Raw genomic sequence first — 22063 nt, forward strand, 5'->3', positions numbered from 1 at the left:
ACTGTGGCTGAAACATACCTGTATAGTATCACAAAATACACAACTCTACCCACAAAGCCTTAGTTGTATTATCTATATTATATCTATCGGGCTATAGTACATCAGGCATGTTTTATTAATTGTTTTAGTTCAAAATAACATTTTTTTTTTATATATAGTATACATTGATCATATAGTATACAGTACATTGAAAAAGAGAATTGTTACTCAGTGCATTCCAGATAATATCTGGTATGGGGTTGAAACATCCAATAAAGGGGTTAAACAGAGTTGATTCAATCATCATCATCATCATCATCATCATCATCATCATTATCAAAGCTTAAAACAGTAGTTGCATGGCTGAGATACTGTATTTAGTTGTACATGACGGTGTACAATTATTGTATTTTTATGTGTCTGATTCTGAAATGACTTGGATCTGTCCTTCTATCATTCCAACCCACTCCTTCTCACTGTCCATACTGTTCTTTATCCCTTGTTCTCCACATCCACCATCTTGTGTGACTGACTGGCATCCCTTCCTCCATCTCCACTCTCCACCGCCCTCTCTCCCTCTCTCCTGCCATCTCCAGTTCCCTGACATTCACAGGCACCGTAGCTCTCTAAGTTTAGCCGGAACGGGAAGTGAGGAGGAAGAGCAGGTAAAAAAACCCTCCTGTGTGTTTAAGCTACTTGTACCTGAGCAGACAAGATGTGTCTGTACACTTCAGAATACATTCTTCTGCTGCTGTCAGCAGTAACATAACTAAATGGTGAACCCAATCTGAAAAAAAACCCATTGAATTAAAGCTGATAATCTCTACTTTGACTCCATAGTAATTGTTTGATTTCAAATCCCAATGGGAATGTTGGGTCTTGAATCGGACGTCAGATGGAGGTCAGAGAGTCAACAGTCGCTAATATGTGCTTCCTCTCTCTCTCCTCTGTGCTCCTCCCAGGCCTCCTCCCATCCTCTCTCCCCAGTTGTCCTGTCGTCTGCCACCCCCCTTGGCAGTGGGCCCACTCCTGGGGTGGACTTGGCCACCCCGGCTGACTACACCCCCAGCCTGGACACCTCCGCTGCCCGACACCGCTTGTCAGTCAAGCCTAGGAACCAGAGAGCCAGCGCCAAGGGAAGGAAACTGCCGCTGGTGGGTGAGACCCAACCACACACTGCATTATTATGCAAGCAACACACAGGGGGGCAGCGTTTCATCTGAACACTGCAGATGCAGCCAGAATCTTAGTTATTACAGCGTGCACTTTTTAAAAAACGGCAAGATGCTTTGGTTTAGAGTGAGTCATTATTGGCATTATTAATGGTGTATGATATGATATATGTCATAGTTACATATGTTTTCTTTTTAAGTTCTTTTTTTTTGCAATGGATCTTCCAAAATAGCTATCTAACCTGTCTCGATTTGTCTGTGTATTGGTCAGAGAGCCGGTAGACCTCGCTCTGTGAGTATGAATGACCTGGACCAGCCTCTGTCTGAGCAAGAGGAGGATGGACAGCAAGAGAGAGCTCTGGAGAGAGGGGAAGTCCATAAGAAAGAGGAGGAGAGGGAGGAGTCCTCTGAGACTCCCCCAGACCACTTATTCTCCTCTCAGGCTTTTAAAAATGACAACCCCGCTCCTGTGACCCAAACACCATCTCCTTCTCCAAGAGACCCTGAGGAAAAGCCCATGGATTTGGCACCCCCTGCTGGCGAGAAAGAGGTTTCACAGGCGCAAGTGTCCTCAGAGCCAGAGAGCCGCTTCACCACCAACCCTCTCTTCCTCCAGGCCAAGCCCCTAGAGGAGGACCTCCTCTGCGTACCAGAGCCCAGAACCAAGACCCCCACCCCTGAGGCAGACACCCCCACTCCACCCCCAGCCACTGTGGAGGAGGTCAAGAGACCCTCTGTGCTGATCAAGCCCCTCAGCACCCACTCACCCTCTTGTGAAGAGGAAAGAGACATCCAGGCTTTCCCAAACCTGGGGACTAAGCCTCCATCCCTGAAGAATCCCAGCCTTCTAAGCCCTATGCCTGGGCCAGGTAGTGTTTCCAACAAGACTAAGCTGCCTTCAAAAGAGTACCCAGGAGAGATGTCGACTCCAGCGACCTCTAACCACAAGACAGACAGTTTGAGCAAAAACACACAGGCTCTTAGCCTAGTAGACTCCAGCCCTACACTTCACCCTTCCCTATCTACCCCGGCCCCTCTTGTTATACGACATACGCAAAGAACTGCCTCTGTGAGAGGGACTACAGTGGGGCCAACATCTGGGCTTCAAGGAGCAACGGCACCACCTGCTGGCCAGGATGAGACACTGTCTGGAGAGGGCAGCGGAGAGAGAGAGGACTCTGGATCATCCCATCGCTTCTCCATCTCCTCAGCCAGACATCGCCCAAAGAATGGCGGCAGTGTGCACACTGGGAAGACAGAGGAGGTGAAAGGAGGTGCAGCTGAAGAAGGAGGTAGAGGAGGGGGAGGAAGAGGAGGGGGTTTAGTGGCCAAGAACCCTACACATCAGGGGCCTATAGGGAGGCAGGCTATAATGACAGAGGAGGCAAGACTTAGACGTCTGAATGGGGACCAATCGCAAACCTTGTTTCAGGACAGGAGGGATGCCACAAGGCTAGAGGACTTGTCCCTGCACAGCCTGAAGGGAGGGAACGAGGAGGGAAACATTGAACGGACAGAAAGAGAGGGGGTGGAGGGGACAGAAAAGAAACAAGGAGAGGAAAGGGATGAACAGAGTGAGAACAAAGAGGAGGAGCAGTGGGAGGACAGGAGACGTGCTTTCGGAGTGAAGCTGCGCTCCACCTCTCAGTCTCTGAAGTATCGCTCGGAAAAAGCCCAATCAGAAGATGGGAATAAGCGTCACAGCGTTGAGGTCATCGCCACAACCACCGAAGAACCCCTACCAATCAGAGGTGAGGATGACTCGACTTCAAAGGTCAGGGGTGATTCCAATAAGTCTTTGAGCAAGGCCCCATCACAGTGGTCTGACTGCACCCCCTCATCTACTGCCAACCCCTCGTCCACCCCCATAACGGCTGAACTCAGACTCAAAGACAAGCCTTGGCCAAAGAAACAGAGCGGTAAGTCGGTGTTCAAAACACACATTTCCTCTCCCACTCAGGCCCATCATCCCTTTCTGTGGAAGTGTCCTGGCATAGCAACAATGTCCTGGCATAGCAACAATGTCCTGGCATAGCAACACTGTCCTGGCATAGCCACACTGTCCTGGCATAGCAACACTGTTTATTTACGCTATGACCGCGGTTATGACGCCTCTTAACTCGTGGTATTCCATGTAACGTGCACAACAGCCCCATGATTTTCAAACCCAATGCAAAGATTAGTGGGAAAGTTGTCCACCTCTGATCTTGACCGATGTACTAACAAGGTTTATTTATTAAATTGACATTGTTTTTTTTTACAGAATAAGGAAAATACAAATACATATATCAAACAAGAGGACATGGCTTTAAAATAATAAACACAGAGGAGTAAAGAGCATGATAACAAGACGTATTAACTCACACAGCTTTAACACCTGCAACAGTACAGTGCTACGCTGGTCTACTGTACCTCTAAAAGCATGTACTCACTACTCACCTCTGAGAACACTCTCTTGGTTCTGTTCTTCTAGATGATGATATTGACCTGGCCATAGATTCTATTTTAGATCCAGGTAACACATTCTCATCACCTTTATGATGATTTTTGATACATTGCCCCTGAATCAGTGTTGGCAATCTTACCCTCCAATCAAAAGGGGATTCAAAATCCAGTTTTATCCATTGATCTCTAGTTTACTATCATATCAGTATTGTCATTCTTATATGAAATCCAATCTACCACAGCGTAACACCATGCTTTATTAGAAAGCTATTGAACATCTATTAAACAATCTCTTCGAAAATAATGAGCTCACAATTTTGGGTTTTGTTCTTGTCTTTTCATTGGAGATTGATTTAGATCAGTCAATAACACTGATCAGTGATCTACATAATGCATTGTAATCAGATCCTATCACATCTACAGTATACGAGGTAGCATTGAGTAGAAGCTGGGGTTGATTTTGGACAGGGCATATATGTAGGATGAAGTATGAATAGTGTCTCTGTTGTCCCTCAGACAAAGGCCCATCCTCCAGGCCTGCCCCAGGAGCCGTCAGGGGGGCTGAGTGTCCCGGGTCCGCTGTGCCAGCTGGGTCTGCACCAGACTGGATGTCCCTGGCCAGGAAAAAGACCAGGAGCCTCCAGGAGCACTTCACCAACAGCCAACAGAACCCAGAGAGCACCCCAGACACAGAGGCTGGAACTCGGACTGGGGGGGTGACTACGCCTCAGCAGACCCCACCGTGGTCAGCTCCAGCCCCACAGCTAGGACCTCCACCGAAGGCTCCGCCTTCGACACAAGCAGCAGTAGTAACAACAGCAAAAGTAACAACACAACAGGTGGCACAGCTGTCTTCAGAGCCGCTGCTGCCAACCAGACCAGGACTGCGAGGAGTGTCTGAGAGACCCTCTACGTCACTGAAGCGATCAGACAAGACACAGGCGGAGAAACAGGCCGACAGGGTGCTCTGGGCTTGGAGTAAGGTAAAGTATTGACTGTCACAGTGCCATGCGTCCTGGCCAACATGACAGAATTGGCGTATTTATTATATTTATGATCTGGTGTTTCTGTGGCTGGTTACAGGCAGAATCTGGCAAAGGTCAAGCTGAGATTCACATCACGAAGGCTGAGATATCTTCATCGTCCTCACCATCATCATCATCATCATCAACATTGCCGTCATCACATCAGTCAGTAATGCAGAGGGGCCAGCCTTCCTGGATGGATCTTGCCAAGAGGAAGTCAATGGCCTGGAGTGACAAGACTACGGACTAAGAAAAAAGTGTGTGTGTGTGTGTGTGTGTGTGTGTGCGCACGCATGTATGTGTCGTATTATTTTTGATGATTCATTGGATTAATAGTATTTAGAAAGATCCTATCCTGGACAAAATGTTCCTTCTACTGTGCCTTACTCTTCACAAATTAAAATCACAAAAATGACAAACAAAGCTCTTTTATTCAAATGTGAGCTTGCAGATTGCAAACTGACACTATACCACTGTATGTAACCATACCATGGCCACTAAGAAGTCTGGACCTTTATTTAAAGTTCCAGTATGTAACAGTTCAGCTTTCTTAAAGCTTCCTAATAGTTTCAATGACTATGTTTAATCGGGTTAGGGTTAGGGTTATGACATCCCTTGAAAGATATATTGCCTTTATGACCGCTGTTCTGTTTTGGTCCACTCTCTAAAATGGAGTGTCCTACCCGACTCGGTTTATATATAAGCATGTTGTTACTGCTAGGGGTGTTCTAGGAGTGGACCTATTTTTGCCTTTCTGTCTCTGGTGGCTCCCTCCTCGAGTCGTGTGCATATAAAGACACACACCAGTGTTTTTCTGGGGGTTAAATTGTTATTACAGAGAATGTTGTTGTTTAGAACTTAGAACGGAATTTCGCCACGATGGCCAGAGGTGGTAGATTTCCGACAAAGTTAGGTAGTGCACTCTAGTTTGTAGTGTGTCTCTAGCATTATATCAACGGTCTTAAGTGTTATGTCATGTTTGGTCTAGAATAAACAGTATGTATTGTAAAGTGTGTTCTGACCAGCTTGAATGTTGTGTTTGTTAATCATCATCATCACATTATATTATAAACCACTACCTTTTGCACCTTGCAGGGCTTTGGAACATAAAGTTGCAGGCTTGGATTGACAGTGTGCCAATGTAGCACTGGACTGACAGCAAACAGACATAAAACAAACATTCTGCAACGGGTTGATCAGAACAAGCATTGTGATTGGCCGAGAGCCGCGCTGTATTCCCTGATAAAGTAACCGCTATGACGCGTGTTTACCATACAGCTCAGTAATATCGCAGCGCAAACACTCGAGTTTTTTTAGCACGTTACCTTCACAACAGTGGTCGTATCCAATGTCATACTTTCATTAAAAAAAGCCTCCACCAGTACAATTAGTACAATTATAAGCACAAAAAGATGGCACACAACTGATCAGTTCGAACTATTGAAAGAAATTGGCACACAAATTCTCAAAGCTTTATATACGCATTTTTTGGTGGGCGAATCCATGTGGTAGACCAATCACAAATTGTGTAGCAATTGTAGTTAATTAATAATAATGATTCAAATGATATGTAGTTATAAATATTTCGGCACTAATATATTTGTTGGACACGGTTAATCATTACACCTTCGTGCAGCCTAATCATTGCTGTCATCATTTATTACTTTTAAATGTTTAGTAGGCCAAATCATAATAATAATTTCTCATTGTCCTTTAACTTCGCCATCATCTTGGATTGCCATTAAATTATGCCCTTTGCAAATTCCTAATGTATATCACAGTCATCATTACAATCAATATATTTTTTTAATCTATATTGTCATCTTGCATTCATGATCTTGCATGATGTATAGCTACATGCTACTATTATTAGCCTATACTGCACACAGAATGTGATTTTATGTCCTTTAGTGTTAGTGTTCAACTGTTGTAGCCCTTCTGAATACAACGCGCCGAAGTCTAGCATGGTTCATAAGGTTTCCATGCTCGTTCTCAGTGCCTCCCTAGTGCTGATACAATCCCTGTGCGTTCCAGCCCCTCGGCTGGCTCAGACACTTCCATATAACGTCAGAGAAGTAAGAAGTAAGAGAAACGCTTGTATCTGGCCTATACAAAATTAGGGGGGGAAATGCATTGATTTGTATATTTTAAGTAATTGTAGAATATCAAAGTCACGCTGGAATCGACCTCATTTGGCCAGGAACAATACCGACCCTGCCATTCTTACGGTGCCTGTTTTTACTGTGTAATGTTTCAGATGTCTATTTTATTTTATTATTCTGTTGTCACTTTATTGTGTTGTTGTTTGTGATGTGAGCTGCTGTAACGCCTTAATTTCCCATCGGGGATCAATAAAGTACCTATCTATCTATCTATCTATCTATCTATCTATCTATCTATCTATCTATCTATCTATCTATCTATCTATCTATCTATCTATCTATCCATCTATCCATCTATCCATCTATCTATCATCATTGGAATTACATTGGGAATTGTGTTTTTGGCCAGAACTACAAGTGAGAACTACAACGGTACCATGAGTGGCCACTAGCTGTTTGACCCCTGATTAGGATGCGGTGTAATGATAACAGCATATTATTGAAGAGCGTATTATTGAAGAGCGTATTATTGAAGAGAGAAATGGTAAAGTTAGGAGACCATGTTCGAAATTGGTTATTTTTGTTCATATTTGTAAAGACATTTTGAAGGTAGAATAACAATCCTTTCAATTTCTGTAAGCATTCGTTGAACACTGAATTTATAAAAATTACTCAACGAAAATTCCAGACGGATACAATTAATATGGAACGTTCGTGTGGAACCACGTGTGGCGGAAGTTACTACGTGTTCAGTTTGTTACAGGAAGCGTTTTGTGGGATTTTCACTAAGGAAGGGGAGCTTGATTTCTTCTAGAATAGGAGGTTCAGCAGGTTGGTGTTTTCCGTAATACACCCCTTTTCTTTATCAGATTGCAACCAAGTAAAACTTTCAGTTGTATGTATGTCATAAAAGCCACTTTGTTGTCAAAAGGCCTGTCCATTCCATCAGATGGGCCTGCCTGCCATTATACCTCATTAGCTAGTCGTAGTAGCCTCAGCTAGCTATTTACTTTGTTTAGCTACTATCTTGCTGGCTAATGTTTGATACGATTGATAAGTCAGATCTCACATGTATACATGCACGGAACACGCTAGTATTTTCTTATAGAATAAAGTCCTTAGCAAGGAAATGACTATTGCTACGTTTCCCATCTAGTGTTCGCTTTATAGCCTAGTAGCTTGTCAACAATAGACCAAATATAAGTAGTGTGTCTTCTTTATTATTAGATTCATTATAGTCCCGATATAATTATATACTTATAGTCAATATCTTATGAATGACTGTACAGGTTATTGGACAATACGCTTGACAGTTGATGATTTCACTGGCACTGTTGTTTGGCTGGATATGTTGTCATGAGTTGGCAGCATCATGCCACTTCAGACTTGATGATTGTCAAGGTCTGATTTGTTGTTCCCTTGTCCAGATCCATAACAGCGTCCTCTATGTTGATGTCAAACGTTTCATGACAATACGCTGTTAAAGTGAATGCATCATAATCAAAGAATACCATTACAACGAAGCGAACAAACATAGCAAGATTGTATTGGAAGCTCCATAGGAGAGTAGTAAATAAAGCTATTTTAGCTATTTTTTGAGCGTGATTTAATATTTATTTGCTTCAGCAAGTCCAACTATCGTTCTTCGACATACTTATTATTAGGTGGGCTTGCTTCAGCATCCGATTAACCAACCAACCGACTCTACCACTCAACCAACCAACTCTCTACCCACTCCACTGAGCTACACCTGGCTCATCATTCTATCTATGACCTTGTAATGTACTATCTATCATTCCAATCTTATATCTGTCGAACCTTTCAACTACCTAGCCATCACCCTTTCACCAGTCACTACTGCTAGACTCAGTATAACCCATACTGATTAACCTCTTAGTTATTTTGATCTTCCTATACCTCCCCCCGCTCATCTATCCATCCTCTCTTTCATCTATCCATTAATCCATCCAGTCAACCAACCTATCTGACTTTCTTTCAACTACCCAAATCTTCATCAACCCTCATAATACTTTCTTATTAAAGTATTTCTTACTAATACTAAACCTTTTAAACTATTAAGCTTTTTGTAACTGCAAAAACTCTCATCCGGTTAACCAGCTCTACCACTCAATCAAAAAGAATCATTATGAGACTGTTTCAGGAAGTAAATCTAAGCTTGCTATTAGTATATATAATATAATAATATATGCCATTTAACTGACGCTTTTATCCAAAGCGACTTACATTGCAGTGAGTGCATACATTTCAGTATATATGGTCCCAGCAGGAATCAAACCCACAAGGATTAGGATATCTATGAGGGGCTCTTGTGCAAAATAATGATATTTCAGGACCATGTCATTGGTGGGCTGACGAGAAATATCCCCCAAAAAAAGGATCTCAAACTGACTTTTCAGTGACTACCAGTGGTTGTGGTTTGATCGTGACTCCTCCTCTTTTGCAGCGCTATGTTGCCGACCACCTCCCCGGAGAGCCACGGCAACGGTAGCCTGAGTGCCGCCCGTGACGCGGCACGCCACACGGCGGGCGCCAAACGCTACAAGTACCTGAGGAGGCTGCTTCACTTCAAACAGATGGACTTTGAGTTTGCCGTGTGGCAGATGCTCTACCTGTTCACCTCCCCTCAGAGAGTCTACCGCAACTTCCACTACAGGAAGCAGACCAAAGACCAGTGGGCCAGAGATGACCCTGCCTTCCTGGTGCTGCTCAGTATCTGGCTCTGTGGTCAGTCCCTTTTAATAACCTTTTGGGTAACATACGGTCCCCTGTGTGAATAATGGGGCAGTGAAGCATTTTTTTCTTCTTTTGGCTCTATACTCCAAAGATTTGGATGTGAAATCAAACAGTTATTAGGAGGTTAAAGTAGAGATTCTCAGCTTTTATTTGAGGGTATTTGTGTACATATTGGTTTTTAGAAATGACAACACTTTCAAGCATGAGTGCTTAATTTGGACATTACATGAATCTGTCACATTACTTTTGGTGCCCTGAAATAGGGGGACTATGAAAAGTGTCATTTCTAAATGGTGAAACCAATATGTACACAAATACCCTCAAATAGAAGCTGAGAATAATTGTTCGATTTCAAATCCAAACTTTTGGAGTATAGAGCCAAAAGCTTTCATGGCAGATATCAATATACTGTAGCTATAATACTGTAGACCACGGTTGGCAACCCCTATGTAGTAGATTAGTAGTAACTCAAAGCCACATTCACATACCTCAGACAGGATCCCATGATGTTTCAGTATGTAGTCTGGACCAGGGTAGTTTGGACATTTGATGGAAGAGACGTGTTTTGTCCCCCCCTCTGCAGTGTCCACGGTGGGCTTCGGGTTGGTGCTGGACATGGGCCTGCTGGAGACCCTGAAGCTGCTGCTCTGGGTGGTCTTCATAGACTGCATTGGCGTGGGCCTGCTCATATCCACACTCATGTGGTGAGTAGATTGGGCCGTCCACCCGACAGACACAGCAAACCGTTCAAATGTTGCAATAGAAGCAGTGTTTCCTTACTTTAAGGGTATTGCCCTTCCCTTGTCCAAAGTCAACACCAACCTGCTGCTTCTACCTTGAGACACTTGATGTAGATCTTAACTCATTCAGTGCCAAGGGTGTCGCCCAAATTGTCAACATTCTAGAGTGCCAAGGGTGTCTTCACCACATGAAACACTTAGAGGCACTCTAGGTGTTGAGTGTTATGGAAAACTTTGGCAGTTGTTGAGTTAAGATCAATGAGAGGTATCTAGGGGTAAAGGCAAGAGATTGATGGACTAGGTCAGAGCAGGCAACAGGAACTGGGGTCATCTTTCTCAAGATTTAGGTTAGTGTAATAAGTGTTGTTGATGTTTGTTTTGTGTTCCCAGGGTCATCACCAACAAGTACCTGCTGAAACACCCCACTAAGGACTATGATGTGGAGTGGGGCTATGCCTTCGATGTGCATCTCAATGCCTTCTACCCTCTACTCGTCATCCTGCATTTTCTACAGCTGTTCTTTATAAACCGTGAGTGCTGAACTGATATTACATGTTGATAACTGACCATTCATGATGTGACAGGATTTACTTGTCATAGCATGTTATGACTGTCTTGATGTGCAGTAAGCATAAAATGTGCATGTGAAAACCTGGTGAAAAAGATTCAGGCTTCACTGCATTCGTTGAATTTTTATTTTTATTTTTTTTTATTCTGCAAATTTTATTATTTTATTAAGTCTCTCTTGTCAATAGTATAAACTAAGCACCAGAGAATAACCCTTTACTGTGCAGGGCCTCATCTCCATTCTGTGTTGTTTCAGATATCGTAGTCATAAACTCCGACTGGTTCCTGGGATATTTTGTGGGTAACAGTCTGTGGCTGACAGCCATTGGCTACTACCTGTACATCACATTCCTGGGTTACAACGGTGAGTCCTTGGTTTTAAAGGGATAGTTTGCCACAAAATCAATACGTTTTCCAGGTTTTTTCAGATTTAGAACTTTATTGTCCATCAAATTTACATTCGAAAGAACATTTTCTTTGACATGAGATCAAATGACTTAAAAACAACACACACAATACATCATACACAAAAAGCTCAATACCTCAAAAAATACAATTTTACTATTTATTAACCCTCGTCTCTTCCTGCCTAAACCTCTCCATTTTCCCTCCACAGCGCTGCCCTTCCTGAAGAACACGGTGGTGTTGCTGTACCCCTTCGCCCTGCTGGGCCTCCTCTACGTCCTCTCCCTCTCCCTGGGTTGGAACTTCACCAAGGGACTCTGCTGGTTCTATAAGTACCGGGTCCAGTAAACAGAACCACAATGTCCACACAGCGAGTGAGAGAGAGAGAGGGCCACAGAGAGAGGAGGGGGGCACTGGTGGCACCAGTTGACTATGGGCTTGGACTCTCATGGACAATGATTTCATTTTTTTGGAGACAAGGGAATGGATTGCAGTTTTTGTATACTTTGTAAATAGTACTCTGCTTGTAAGATACACAAATTGTGGATTGTTTCTAAGAAGATATCTTGGTTTCTTTTCTGTAGATTTTTTTTAAAAGAAATAATAATATGATAAATTCTCAAAATCCTTTTTGGTGAAGAGGGAAAAATAAGAGTGAGGAAGAAATGTTTAGTTTCATTTGGTCTGGGAGGATTTTCTCTTGAGTGTACATTCCCAAGGACTATCAATAAAGAGGTTTTAACTTAACTGATCACCTCAGTGGAATAAACAGTGGTTTCATTTACCGTCAGTGTCATGGAATGTTTTGTGATGGGACTTTTGAGTCATGCTAGTCTGTTCTGTTCTATCAAGCTCTACCTGATAAAAGATATTTCGGGGCCAAAATAACTAATTTTTTTTAGTAAAATTCTGTTTTAACTGTGTCCAGACTAGCACTTCACTATCATCTTCTGTATATTATCTATAGACTGTTCGTCAGGTAGGACAAGCTTGAGGGAGAGACAGCATGGATGTGTAGATGAAGGAAGAGAGCGGTAGTGGAAGAGGAGGACTGGGAAAGGATTGGAAACCTCACAATGAACAAGACTTAACAGGATTGTATTTATTATGCAATACTGTAAGACAAAATGTAACAATAATGCATAAAGCCCTCCAGAACAACATTCACAGTGTTCCATTGAAACCAATATGGAAGGGAAGAAGCGCATTTGTAACAGCGGAGGATAAAACACTGAAATGCTGTTGTTGAGACGTTGTTGTTATTGCAGGGACGCCATCAACATCCTCTTGAACTTCTCCAGGTCCACCTTCCTCATGATGAAGACCTTGTGCTGCTTCTCAAGGAGCTCCATGGTGTCCAGGACCATCATGCCCCGGGTGTACTTCCCCTGGAGCTCCACCGTCACCACCTCCTGGTCGCTCTTCGTCACAAACGTGTCGTCAATGGCGGCCGCCATGGCGTAGGAGTCACATGACACGAAGCCCAAGCCGTCCACCAACTCCATCTGGTACGTCTCGCTGTGGGCCACGTCCATGGTGTGTTTGAAGATCCTCTTCATGAACCGAGCCTTGTCGGTGTCCTGGGCCAGCCACGTGTCACAGAACGCCTGCGGGAGGGAGATGAGACGGGACACGAGACGTGGATTTCTCCAATAAATCATACTCGTTCCCAGAGGGATCATAATAACGTACACATACAAGAAAAACAGATGGATGGGGGGAGACATTGCTGGACACAAAAAATGGTTACATGTGGTTTAGAGTAAAGACTCAAAGCATGCTGCAGACCACTGAGATGCATCCATTCAACTGCAGTCAAACCTGTAGAATGTACCTTCATTGGGTTAGGGTTTACACATGACAACTCAAGTATTGCTGTAGACCTTACCCATGGTAGCTTATTCTTACAGGCGAACTCCCAGGCAGCGATGTAGGTAGGACAGAGGAAGCGGTTCAACACAATGTAAGCGGCCTCAGGATCTGCTGCAAAGTTGAACTCTGCACACACTGTGGTGTTCCCTCTCGCTAACAACACAAAAACTCAGGCAGTTAGACAAGAGAGATATTATTGCAATCTATTCTAACTGACATCCTCTTCTCCGCTTGTATTTGCCTGGTGTTCTCTGATAAATTAATGTTACAACATGATTGCATTATGTTTTCAAACAAAAGAGAAGTTATTATGTTATCACCATGTATTATACATCTTTCTCTCCATTAAATCAGTTAATACAATGCAAATCGCAGACAGTGAGTATGTAAGTATACCTAGTGTGAGTATGTAAGTGTCATTTTACATGGAACCCTTACAGTCTGTGTTGCCGCCCATGATGTAAAGGCCTTTGATTTTCTGAGGGAGGGTGGGGTCAATCTTCACTGCTAGAGCTAGATTGGTCAGTGGGCCAGTAGCTACCAGAGACACCTGTACAGGTCAAGTTTCAAGCTTATTACAGTGCATTTCACCAGGGTCACCACATCTGATAAAATGGTTACATCTGATAAAAACTTACACATAAGATAATAAAAATAACAATAAATAAATACAAATTAACCACAGATTACCACATTTTACTCAGTAAGCAATCATTCCACATTGCCCTATCGTAGGAGTTAAGTGTGTATAGGGCTCAGGGTTGATCTGAGAGTGGACATCTATGATACCTCTCCAGGATTTTCATTGACCATTCGGATCATGGCTGCCACCGCCCCTTCCTTCTGGAGCAGCTCCAGGCCTGGGGCATCAGGATCAGGGGCGTCCCCCAGCCCGTCCTGTCCATGAAAGGAGCCTGCAGACAGGATGCGGGCCAGCAGAGGCTCTGCAGCTCCACTAAAGACTGGGATCTAAAAAAAACCAGACAGGGTAGACATTTGAAGAAAAAAACAACATCACAGTGACCTGGTCATGTTGGTAATGAGTCGAGAAAGAATACCACCATACTGACAATAAGATTTAATTTTGAAATAAATACATTCTGAACTGTGAGAGCAGAAACAGCAGATTTGGTGAGGATACAACAATAGAGATATCCACAGATTACAGGTCCTAAAAAATATTCGCTGATTTGCTAATTGTGGTCAAATGTATATTCAAGCTTACTTCAAGTTTCCCGCAAACCTTAAGGACGCGCAGTGTGTTTTTGCAGGAGTTCTCAAGAGAGGTGTTGCCATGCACGCAGGTAATCCCCAGGATCTCCACCTCTGGTGCAACAAGTGCCATCATAAGAGCCTGGGCATCGTCCACACCGGTGTCGACGTCCACCACAAGTTTCTTAACCATCTTTGCGTCTTTTAAAAGCACCAGTAGTAGGAGTGTCGAGCCAAAAGAACAAGAACACATTCTTCACTGTCCCATTACTTGGGCGAGGCACTGTATGTAGACAAATGTTCCTGCTGGGACCATATATGCACTCACTGCAATGTAAGTCGCTTTGGATAAAAGTGTCAGCTAAATCGGATATCTTATTATTATTATATTACAAAACATGAATAACTGGCATGCAGCCAGGAACATTTTGGGATGAAAAAGTTTAAATGTTAATCTTACCTGTGAATTGTCTTTCGACGGTGATCTGACAGCTTCCGTGTCTTAAAAGAAATGTTCGGCTTCCACACCCTCTTTGCAAGCATTTAGACAAAAAAACTATTTAGGTAATTAATTTTACGGAAAATTCTTTGACATGGGCTCAAATCACTTCAAAACGACACACACAATACATCATATATAAAAAAAAGTCAGTACCTCAAAAGATGCAACTTTTTTTTTTTTTTTTATTATTATTTGCTATAAATTACAGTACCAGTCAAAATTTTGCACACACCTTCTCATTCAATGGTTTTTCTTTATTTGTATTATTTTCTACATTGTAGATTAATATTGAAGAACACAAAACCTTACCTCCAATATCTCTGAAAATGGGACACAGGTCCCCACAGTTTGTAGAATTTCAAAAATGCTGACATGTCCTCTCCTGTAGACCTGCGCTTAGTTATTTACAAGCAACACATTTCAACTTGTGGAATGATTCACTGAGTATATCTTGTGGATCCATCGACTGACTTCATGTGGCATTGCCTACCCAGAGCTTCGAGCTACAATGTTGCTTCTAGAACCTTCAAGATGGACATAAGCTCTACTGTTGAACTGACGTTGTGACCTGGGGTAAGCTGTCACTACTGATAAGGAGACCCAGAAAGGATTCCAGAATACTTGCAGAATTAGGATCTGCAGAACAGAAATGGTAAGCAGGCAGACGGCTATATTGTGTGTACAATATCTGGAATGTGTGAACAGTTGATGCTTAAACAAGGTTTAGAGACTTACAGTAACATCTTGTTTGTCATATAACCAGTGCCGCCTCAAGCTATTATGGGGCCCCCCACCACACCCACAACTGGCAATAATAACAACAATACATCATAGGAATAATAGGAAAATGTGTAGGCCTACCATATAGAAATTTAAATAAATACAACTTATAGAATAAAATAATAAAGGGCTGGCTTATCAAAAGCAAGACTCAAGAAAAGTATTCAGTTGCTTTTCAAAATTACCACCTTTTTTTAACAGGGGGATTCCTCACGTGGAAGTTTCTGAGTGACAACCAACAAATTTACTATATTTTTTTACATTTATTTTTTTTACTCAGGGCGTATAGTCTGCGTATAAGGAAAGGCGGTACTGCATATAACTCTCCAAAATTGAACTTTGAATGAGTGGCAGTCTTCATTTGAAAAAGACAAAATTAGAACACAGAAGTTGAACATTTTGTTTTTTTATTTGCATCAGATATTGATGAGAGCATAATTTATAGCAATATTCAGACCTATACAGATATCCTATTTCTCTTTTGTGTATGATAAAAGATATACGGCCATTACAATAGAAAGAAATACAAATCCAATCCAAAGGCTTGTTGAATTATACACTATAGTATAGAAAGTACATAAATGCAAAATAAAGTCTGCAGATAGCAAAACATGTTGTTTTCATCATTTCCAATAAAATATTTTTAAGCACGAATAGTTGTACACAAATTGCATTTCACAGTTGAGTTTATGGGCAAATGCTGTTGTATGCTGTATAGAGGTTTAGAGGCCTGTTTAATGTGAAGCTTTGATACATGCACACACACATGTTTTATGGACAAGTCTCCTCAGTCTCAATGTTGACACGGGTTGCAAAACTATTCTCAGAACAAAGTAGCTAAACCTAGAATGAAGACAACATTGTCCTTGTGGCCAATGAGACACAATGCATGTTACTGCTCAGCAACATTGTTTAGAGTTCTGAACAATGCAACTAAACTAACTATCATGGTCAAATGTTTGCCCTGGTCCACTACAGTGCAGAAAAAACCCTCAGAAAAGTACAAAAGATGAAAGGGTTTAAAAACAAAAATAAATTCAGTACAGTAAAGTAGACTTAACCAGGGTCCCATTACTCTCAAAGTCTATAGCACTCTATAACTCTATTCATTACATTGGCTTACCTCACTGACGTATGGGAGACTGTGACTGTATTGTGGCAGTGGATGTTCTCCCTGTGCTACCTCTGTGTGTGAAGTGTCTGGGGGGGAATACTGTGCATGGAATACTAAAAGACCTCCAAATAAAATCAGTGCAAATTAGGGTTAAAGGACACTCACCGGAGCCTCATCGCCTCCACGTATGGCAACCACATTATGGACAAACTTCTGTAACAGAATGTGCATCTTGTGTTGCATGTGTGTTATAACGTTTTACTGCTGGCCTCTTCATTTGGATCAACATTAGATTTAGAACAGAAAAAAACCCAACATTAGAACAACGTTTCATATAGAAACCTCACCTCCAGCACTTCTGTAAAAAGAACCAGCAACATAAAGGAAGTGCATCAGTCTGGAACATTTACAATGTAGCTTTTTCCTAATTCATCTCAGTGCTTAGACGTCACTCCAAGCACCTGCCAATGACGGTCACAACCCTCCTTTTGACAATTGAGAAGTTAAAGGAGCTACACATTACATTTTCAGTGTACTACATCATATAATGGCGTTGAACAAATCTGCAGGGATTGTGGAGCGATAGTGTTTAAAAGTACGGCCACTCTGGTGTCAAGTCGTAGCTGTTACAGAAAGTAGGCAAATCAAAACAATCCATACCCACTTAACATGTTGGGATCTTATCGAATAGCCAATTACTCGATGGAAGCTAGCTAGTACCAATGGCTAGTGCTAACGCTTGTAAATACACAGCTCATGGTAATTACAATTTTGACTTGTGGCCATGGGGAAGCAAGATTTAATGTGTAGCTCCTTTAAAACAACGCTTTTGAGAAATAAAATAAAAAAAATACAGTACATCCAGGCGACGTACAGATAAGACACTAATTAGCTGTATTTGGTGAATGGAGTAGCGTGTTGTTGCAGAGTCTGAGACACAGCACAGTGTGAGGAAAAGCCCACAGTAGCAATGTGTCCACAGGCAGAGCTCTGCAGATGCCCTCAGATTCAAAGACCGAAAATAATCATGTGTATATGTAAACCCCTACGGATAACTGAGACGCATACACTAGCTGAAGATGCTCACAGTTAACATGTAAAATATGGGTTTGTTTCACACAGACAGTATACTCTTAATATTGTCAGCATGGACCAATATTGGCTCAATATTCATGTTCAAGCTCTAAAAACCATAACAAGTCCAACAGGTGACTAGCAGTAAAACAGCTCTGTATCTTATTACCGTAACTGACCTAAAAGCATGATATACTAACTAGACAGTGTTGTCACCTTATTTAGAGATTCATCTAGAAATCTAGAACTTCAGATCAAAGTTGTTGTGTGAAGTCTGAACACACTGTTTATGTACCTAAACCAGTAGTGGTGTGGCATTTTTCCATTTCATTTTTCATAACATACACTTATATGAAATGGAAAATATGCATTGATTCAGTGCACAAATATTTATCACGCAACCTAAAGCAACTACTGTGTGTCAAAGACCATCTAAACAGTGATTCAGCAGAAAAGCAAAGGGCATCTGAGGCTTGTTCAGGAGGTGCGATGTTTAGAGAGGCAATCTGGGATTGGTACATCCATGTTTTTACTTTTAAATTAATTATATACAGTACCAGTCAAAAGTTTGGACACGCCTTGCCAAGAGTGTGCAAAGCTGTCATCAAAGCAAAAGGTGGCTACTTTGAAGAACCTAAACATATTCTGGTTTGTTTAACACTTTTTTGTTTACTACATAATTCCATATGTGTTCCTTCATAGTTTTGATGTCTTCAATATTAATCTACAATGTAGAAAATAATAAAAATAAAGAAAAACCATTGAACTTTTGACTGGTACTATATATCCAGTGATTCTTGAAGAATATACATTATACATGTCTCATGAGTTTAGTTCAACTGTCTTACCACATCAGAACCTTTGTCAAACACTTGTTTTACTCCATTGTTTGTAATAATGCAATAATAAAAAAAACTGTATAGCTTCAAAACATGGTTAAATGATCATTTTAATCTCATGGACGGTCAGTCCTTGCAACCATATGTATGAATTTGAGAGTGGTTAAATTAATTCCAGCCCCATCCCTCAAAAAAGTGTTGGGGTGAATGCTTTGTTGTTTGAATCCAAGACTGACTCTCTAAATCGTTGCATACAGAAATGTAACTCATAGAGCTGAAATGATATCTTGCAAGACAGAGAACCATCGGCTCTACAAGATGGATTTCTATCTGAACGTTCTGTAACATTGCATCCTCCTGAGTAAGCTGCACTTTGGTTTTTGCTCTTGGTGTTTCTATTGGATACAGTAGCTATGGTCCAATCAAGTCTCAACCTTGCCAAAGGTGCCATCGGGGGGCCTGTAATGTTTGGGGAAGGCCTTGAGCTGCAGGGAGTTAAAAGCATACTTGCGACATCCCACATTCTTCATGGTGTTTTCACGTCTGCACCCCTCACTGGGAAAGGGGGAGGAGAGGGAGGGGGGGAGGAGAGGGGGGAGGAGGGGCAAGCAAAGAGAGGATGACAGCAAGTGAAGAAAACAAAAACAAAAAGGGTCTGCGTTAAAGATAATGAGCAAAAGACCAACACAAGGTACTGTCAAAGAAACGTGGAGGCAATGTGGAGGAGAAGCCAATGGTAGAGGGAGACGGATGGCCTAGGAACATGAGGATGGGGTTAGAGGAGGAGGGCGTGGCCCCCAAATAATGACATCTGACTAGGCTCACCCAACAAGTGCTTCATAACACACTTCTGAGCATCAGAGGTCCAGTGAATGTGCTATACTCAACTTAAAAAAAAGACACATTTACAAAAAGAATATTTCAACGCGACATCACATTTCATTTCATTTCAACTTGAGGAACAGGGAATTCAAATACACTGTAGCTGACAGCTACATTCCTCTGCAAGATGGATTCCTCTGCAAGAAGAGATGTGTTACATTACACGGTTAAAGCAGAGTCTTTGGGGGGCCGACTGTTATTGCACTGTCCGGACAGAAGCATTCCACAGAGAGGGAGAATGGCATTGATTTCCAGATCATATTCCATAATGGTCATTTGAGGAAGCCAAGATACTGAGTTGGAGAAGCTGACTGGTCACCAAGGATTCACACAGATAACGGAAAACGACGTCTAGAATTCATCCCTCCCAAAGTGATAAAGTGACACCTGCATGAAGATTATATCATAAGCATAATCACACTATATACTCTACATATTAATAAATATATTTAGCAAACATTTAAGCAATGACATACAAGCATTTAAATATAATGCACAGCGATATAAATATATTCTCGATATTCACTTCATTGTGTTCTCTTATGAATTTGCGTTTTAAAAAAAGCTCATAAGGAATTCAATAAAAACAGAGGGAAAAACTTGTGAGTTGAAACAGGAACTTATTATTGGGTTTTGGTTTCACAATGATTGGAACTGAGATTGTTTGAGAGATAAACAGTATATTCTACAAATCTAAATCGAGAATTTTAGGGTGGTCCTCCAATTTGTAGAAGAGAGCATTACCCTCCTATCTTGCCAAGAACATTTCACCTGGGCCCAATAATTTCAAAACTTTTAATCTGGATCAGATCATCTGTCTGATTTTGAGTAGTATAGGGGAAATCAGACAGACCGATCTGATCCTGGATAGCAAAAAATAATCTGTATCAATCAGATCCAGATTCAAATTTTTTGAAGTACTGGGCCCTGGACAGACACCATGGCGATTACCAAAGATTTCCATTTCCCAACAACAGGGGGAGCTCTTTCATGATGTTTAGCTGATGACACTACCGACCACATATCATAATTTTCTCATCCCCATTCTCTTTCCTGTCATACAGATATAGTTTTTCACGGTTAAATAGAGGTAGTTCTAAATCAGCATATGTATCAATAGAAGATCTGATACTAAATAAATGCATACATTTCTATATTTACAATATAGATATTAAAATATTCAAAAAGGAAATAGAATACTTAACAAAGAAATACTGCATAATACTTGTTGATGATGCATAATACAATGTGTTGATAATGTAAACAGTAACATTGCACAAAATTCATATAGGTTCATAAAACAATCTTTCAAATACTCTGGAACCACCTAACCATCTATCTAGCAGTCAGTCAACCAATGGTGTCCTCATGTCCTCATTTCTACTAAAGTCCAGCATTTGTACCATCAATCCAACATAGGGAAGTGGGTGACTGTGACATTTTGGGGTGTGTAGAACCCCCCCCCCCCCCTCCATAGGAAACGCCGAAGGGAGGCTATTTTTGGGATCGTCCATTTCCTCAGTAGGTCAGGTTAGATTGGATAGTCCTCTGTCTTGGGAGGCAACACAGCGCTGATGTCATGTCATGTCATGTACTGGCTGAGGAGGAGGAGCTGAGAAATGATGGTACAACTTTAACACGTGAATGTATTGACATTAGACTGGTAGACATGTTTCTATGGGGCAACTCCATAGATACACTGGGTTCTGCTGCTCTAACCTGCAGTGGACTGGTGGGAAGGAAGCTCTAAGCAAAAGTGCAAATCTTGGAAGTAACCTAAAGTGTCAACGATTGAAATCCATAACCTCTGTTAAATCTAGGGCTCTTCACTGTGGAAGCGGATAGGATTTGGGTTCTGAAGTACCTGGGAATGAGATACGGACCTGGATACCCCCTGTCTGAGACCTGGCTAAAGCCTTTGGCACAAGCGTCTACATTCTCTTCATCGTAACTCTCCTCTCCTTCTTCCAATAACTGCTACCCTTGTTTCCCCTTCAACCGAAAACAACTTATATATACAAACTCTATAATAAATAGGAAAACTTTATACAGTATTGATCTTTCGGGCATATCTGATCAACAGAAAAATAAATGCTAGAGAACAATCCCAAAATACACAGGAATAATAAATGTTGTCCAGCAAGTGATATCTACACTGCATATTCCAACAAGGTCCCCTGAAATCCCACACATTCCCTAATTAGCCAACCAGAATTTCTCCTACAAAAGATTAAATTGTGTCAACTGGCAAGACAAGCTAATCTTCAAAACATGGAGAACATCAATAGAAAGTGCATCTGTTTAAGTCTCTCCTGCTATAAGAGTAGGAAGACCCGAGAGAGAAGTCTCACAATATGGCCGCCATATCAAAACTGGCAAAAACAAACCATACAACGTTAGCTTGACATTGGCCCTGGCCAAGACTTCCCTTGGCTTATGAAATATCTATGCATAAACAGCTAAATGAGGAGGAAGAGGTGAAAATCAAGCCTGCCAAAAAACTGCACGATTGTTCCCCTTGTGGTGGTGGGTACACTAAACCACGAATTCAGATCAAGGTGATAAATAAAGAGGCTGTAATCATGTGCTGGCAAACCTA

At 41.7% G+C, this 22063-nt stretch overlaps 4 protein-coding genes across 6 annotated transcripts in view; 2 read left to right on the forward strand and 2 right to left on the reverse strand.

Annotated features, from left to right (window-relative positions):
* cracdlb (cracd like b) overlaps nt 1-5502 on the forward strand; it is a 10995-nt gene extending 5493 nt beyond the window's left edge. Inside the window, exons 6-10 of the mRNA XM_083681183.1 lie at nt 576-644; nt 930-1133; nt 1423-3070; nt 4113-4579; nt 4680-5502. Coding sequence (XP_083537309.1) covers nt 576-644; nt 930-1133; nt 1423-3070; nt 4113-4579; nt 4680-4871 — 2580 coding nt within the window. The 3' untranslated portion in view covers nt 4872-5502. The remainder of the gene's footprint in view (nt 1-575; nt 645-929; nt 1134-1422; nt 3071-4112; nt 4580-4679) is intronic.
* A 1960-nt stretch (nt 5503-7462) lies between these two features.
* unc50 (unc-50 homolog (C. elegans)) lies at nt 7463-11974 on the forward strand. Its single transcript, XM_083679865.1, has 6 exons — nt 7463-7554; nt 9188-9468; nt 10061-10181; nt 10608-10747; nt 11041-11148; nt 11401-11974. The coding sequence occupies exons 2-6, from the start codon at nt 9192-9194 to the stop codon at nt 11535-11537; spliced, it is 783 nt and encodes a 260-aa protein (XP_083535991.1). The 5' UTR covers nt 7463-7554; nt 9188-9191; the 3' UTR covers nt 11538-11974.
* Nucleotides 11975-12102: 128 nt separating this feature from the next.
* Nucleotides 12103-14466, reverse strand: LOC310811636 (inosine-uridine preferring nucleoside hydrolase-like; the record flags this gene model as incomplete). The annotated part of the gene is made up of 5 exons (XM_083679864.1): nt 12103-12796; nt 13078-13214; nt 13500-13611; nt 13851-14030; nt 14287-14466. The coding sequence occupies 5 exons, from the start codon at nt 14464-14466 to the stop codon at nt 12449-12451; spliced, it is 957 nt and encodes a 318-aa protein (XP_083535990.1). The 3' UTR covers nt 12103-12448.
* A 1479-nt stretch (nt 14467-15945) lies between these two features.
* Nucleotides 15946-22063, reverse strand: part of inpp4ab (inositol polyphosphate-4-phosphatase type I Ab) — a 41312-nt gene continuing 35194 nt past the window's right edge. For all 3 annotated transcript variants that reach the window (XM_083679837.1, XM_083679836.1, XM_083679835.1), the window contains one exon: nt 15946-19137. In XM_083679837.1, the coding sequence (XP_083535963.1) occupies nt 19005-19137 (133 nt within the window). In that variant the 3' untranslated portion in view covers nt 15946-19004. The remainder of the gene's footprint in view (nt 19138-22063) is intronic.

Source organism: Argentina silus (assembly GCF_951799395.1).
Source record: "Argentina silus genome assembly, chromosome: 11".
Taxonomy (NCBI): Eukaryota; Metazoa; Chordata; class Actinopteri; order Argentiniformes; family Argentinidae; genus Argentina; species Argentina silus.

What these genes read in the sequence shown, in the direction of transcription:
- unc50 (XM_083679865.1), top strand. Translation starts at nt 9,192, where the DNA reads ATGTTGCCGACCACCTCCCCGGAGAGCCACGGCAACGGTAGCCTGAGT. An exon ending in ACAGCTGTTCTTTATAAACC is followed by an intron (nt 10,748 to 11,040) that starts GTGAGTGCTGAA and finishes GTGTTGTTTCAG; the next exon opens with ATATCGTAGTCATAAACTCC. An exon ending in CACATTCCTGGGTTACAACG is followed by an intron (nt 11,149 to 11,400) that starts GTGAGTCCTTGG and finishes TTCCCTCCACAG; the next exon opens with CGCTGCCCTTCCTGAAGAAC.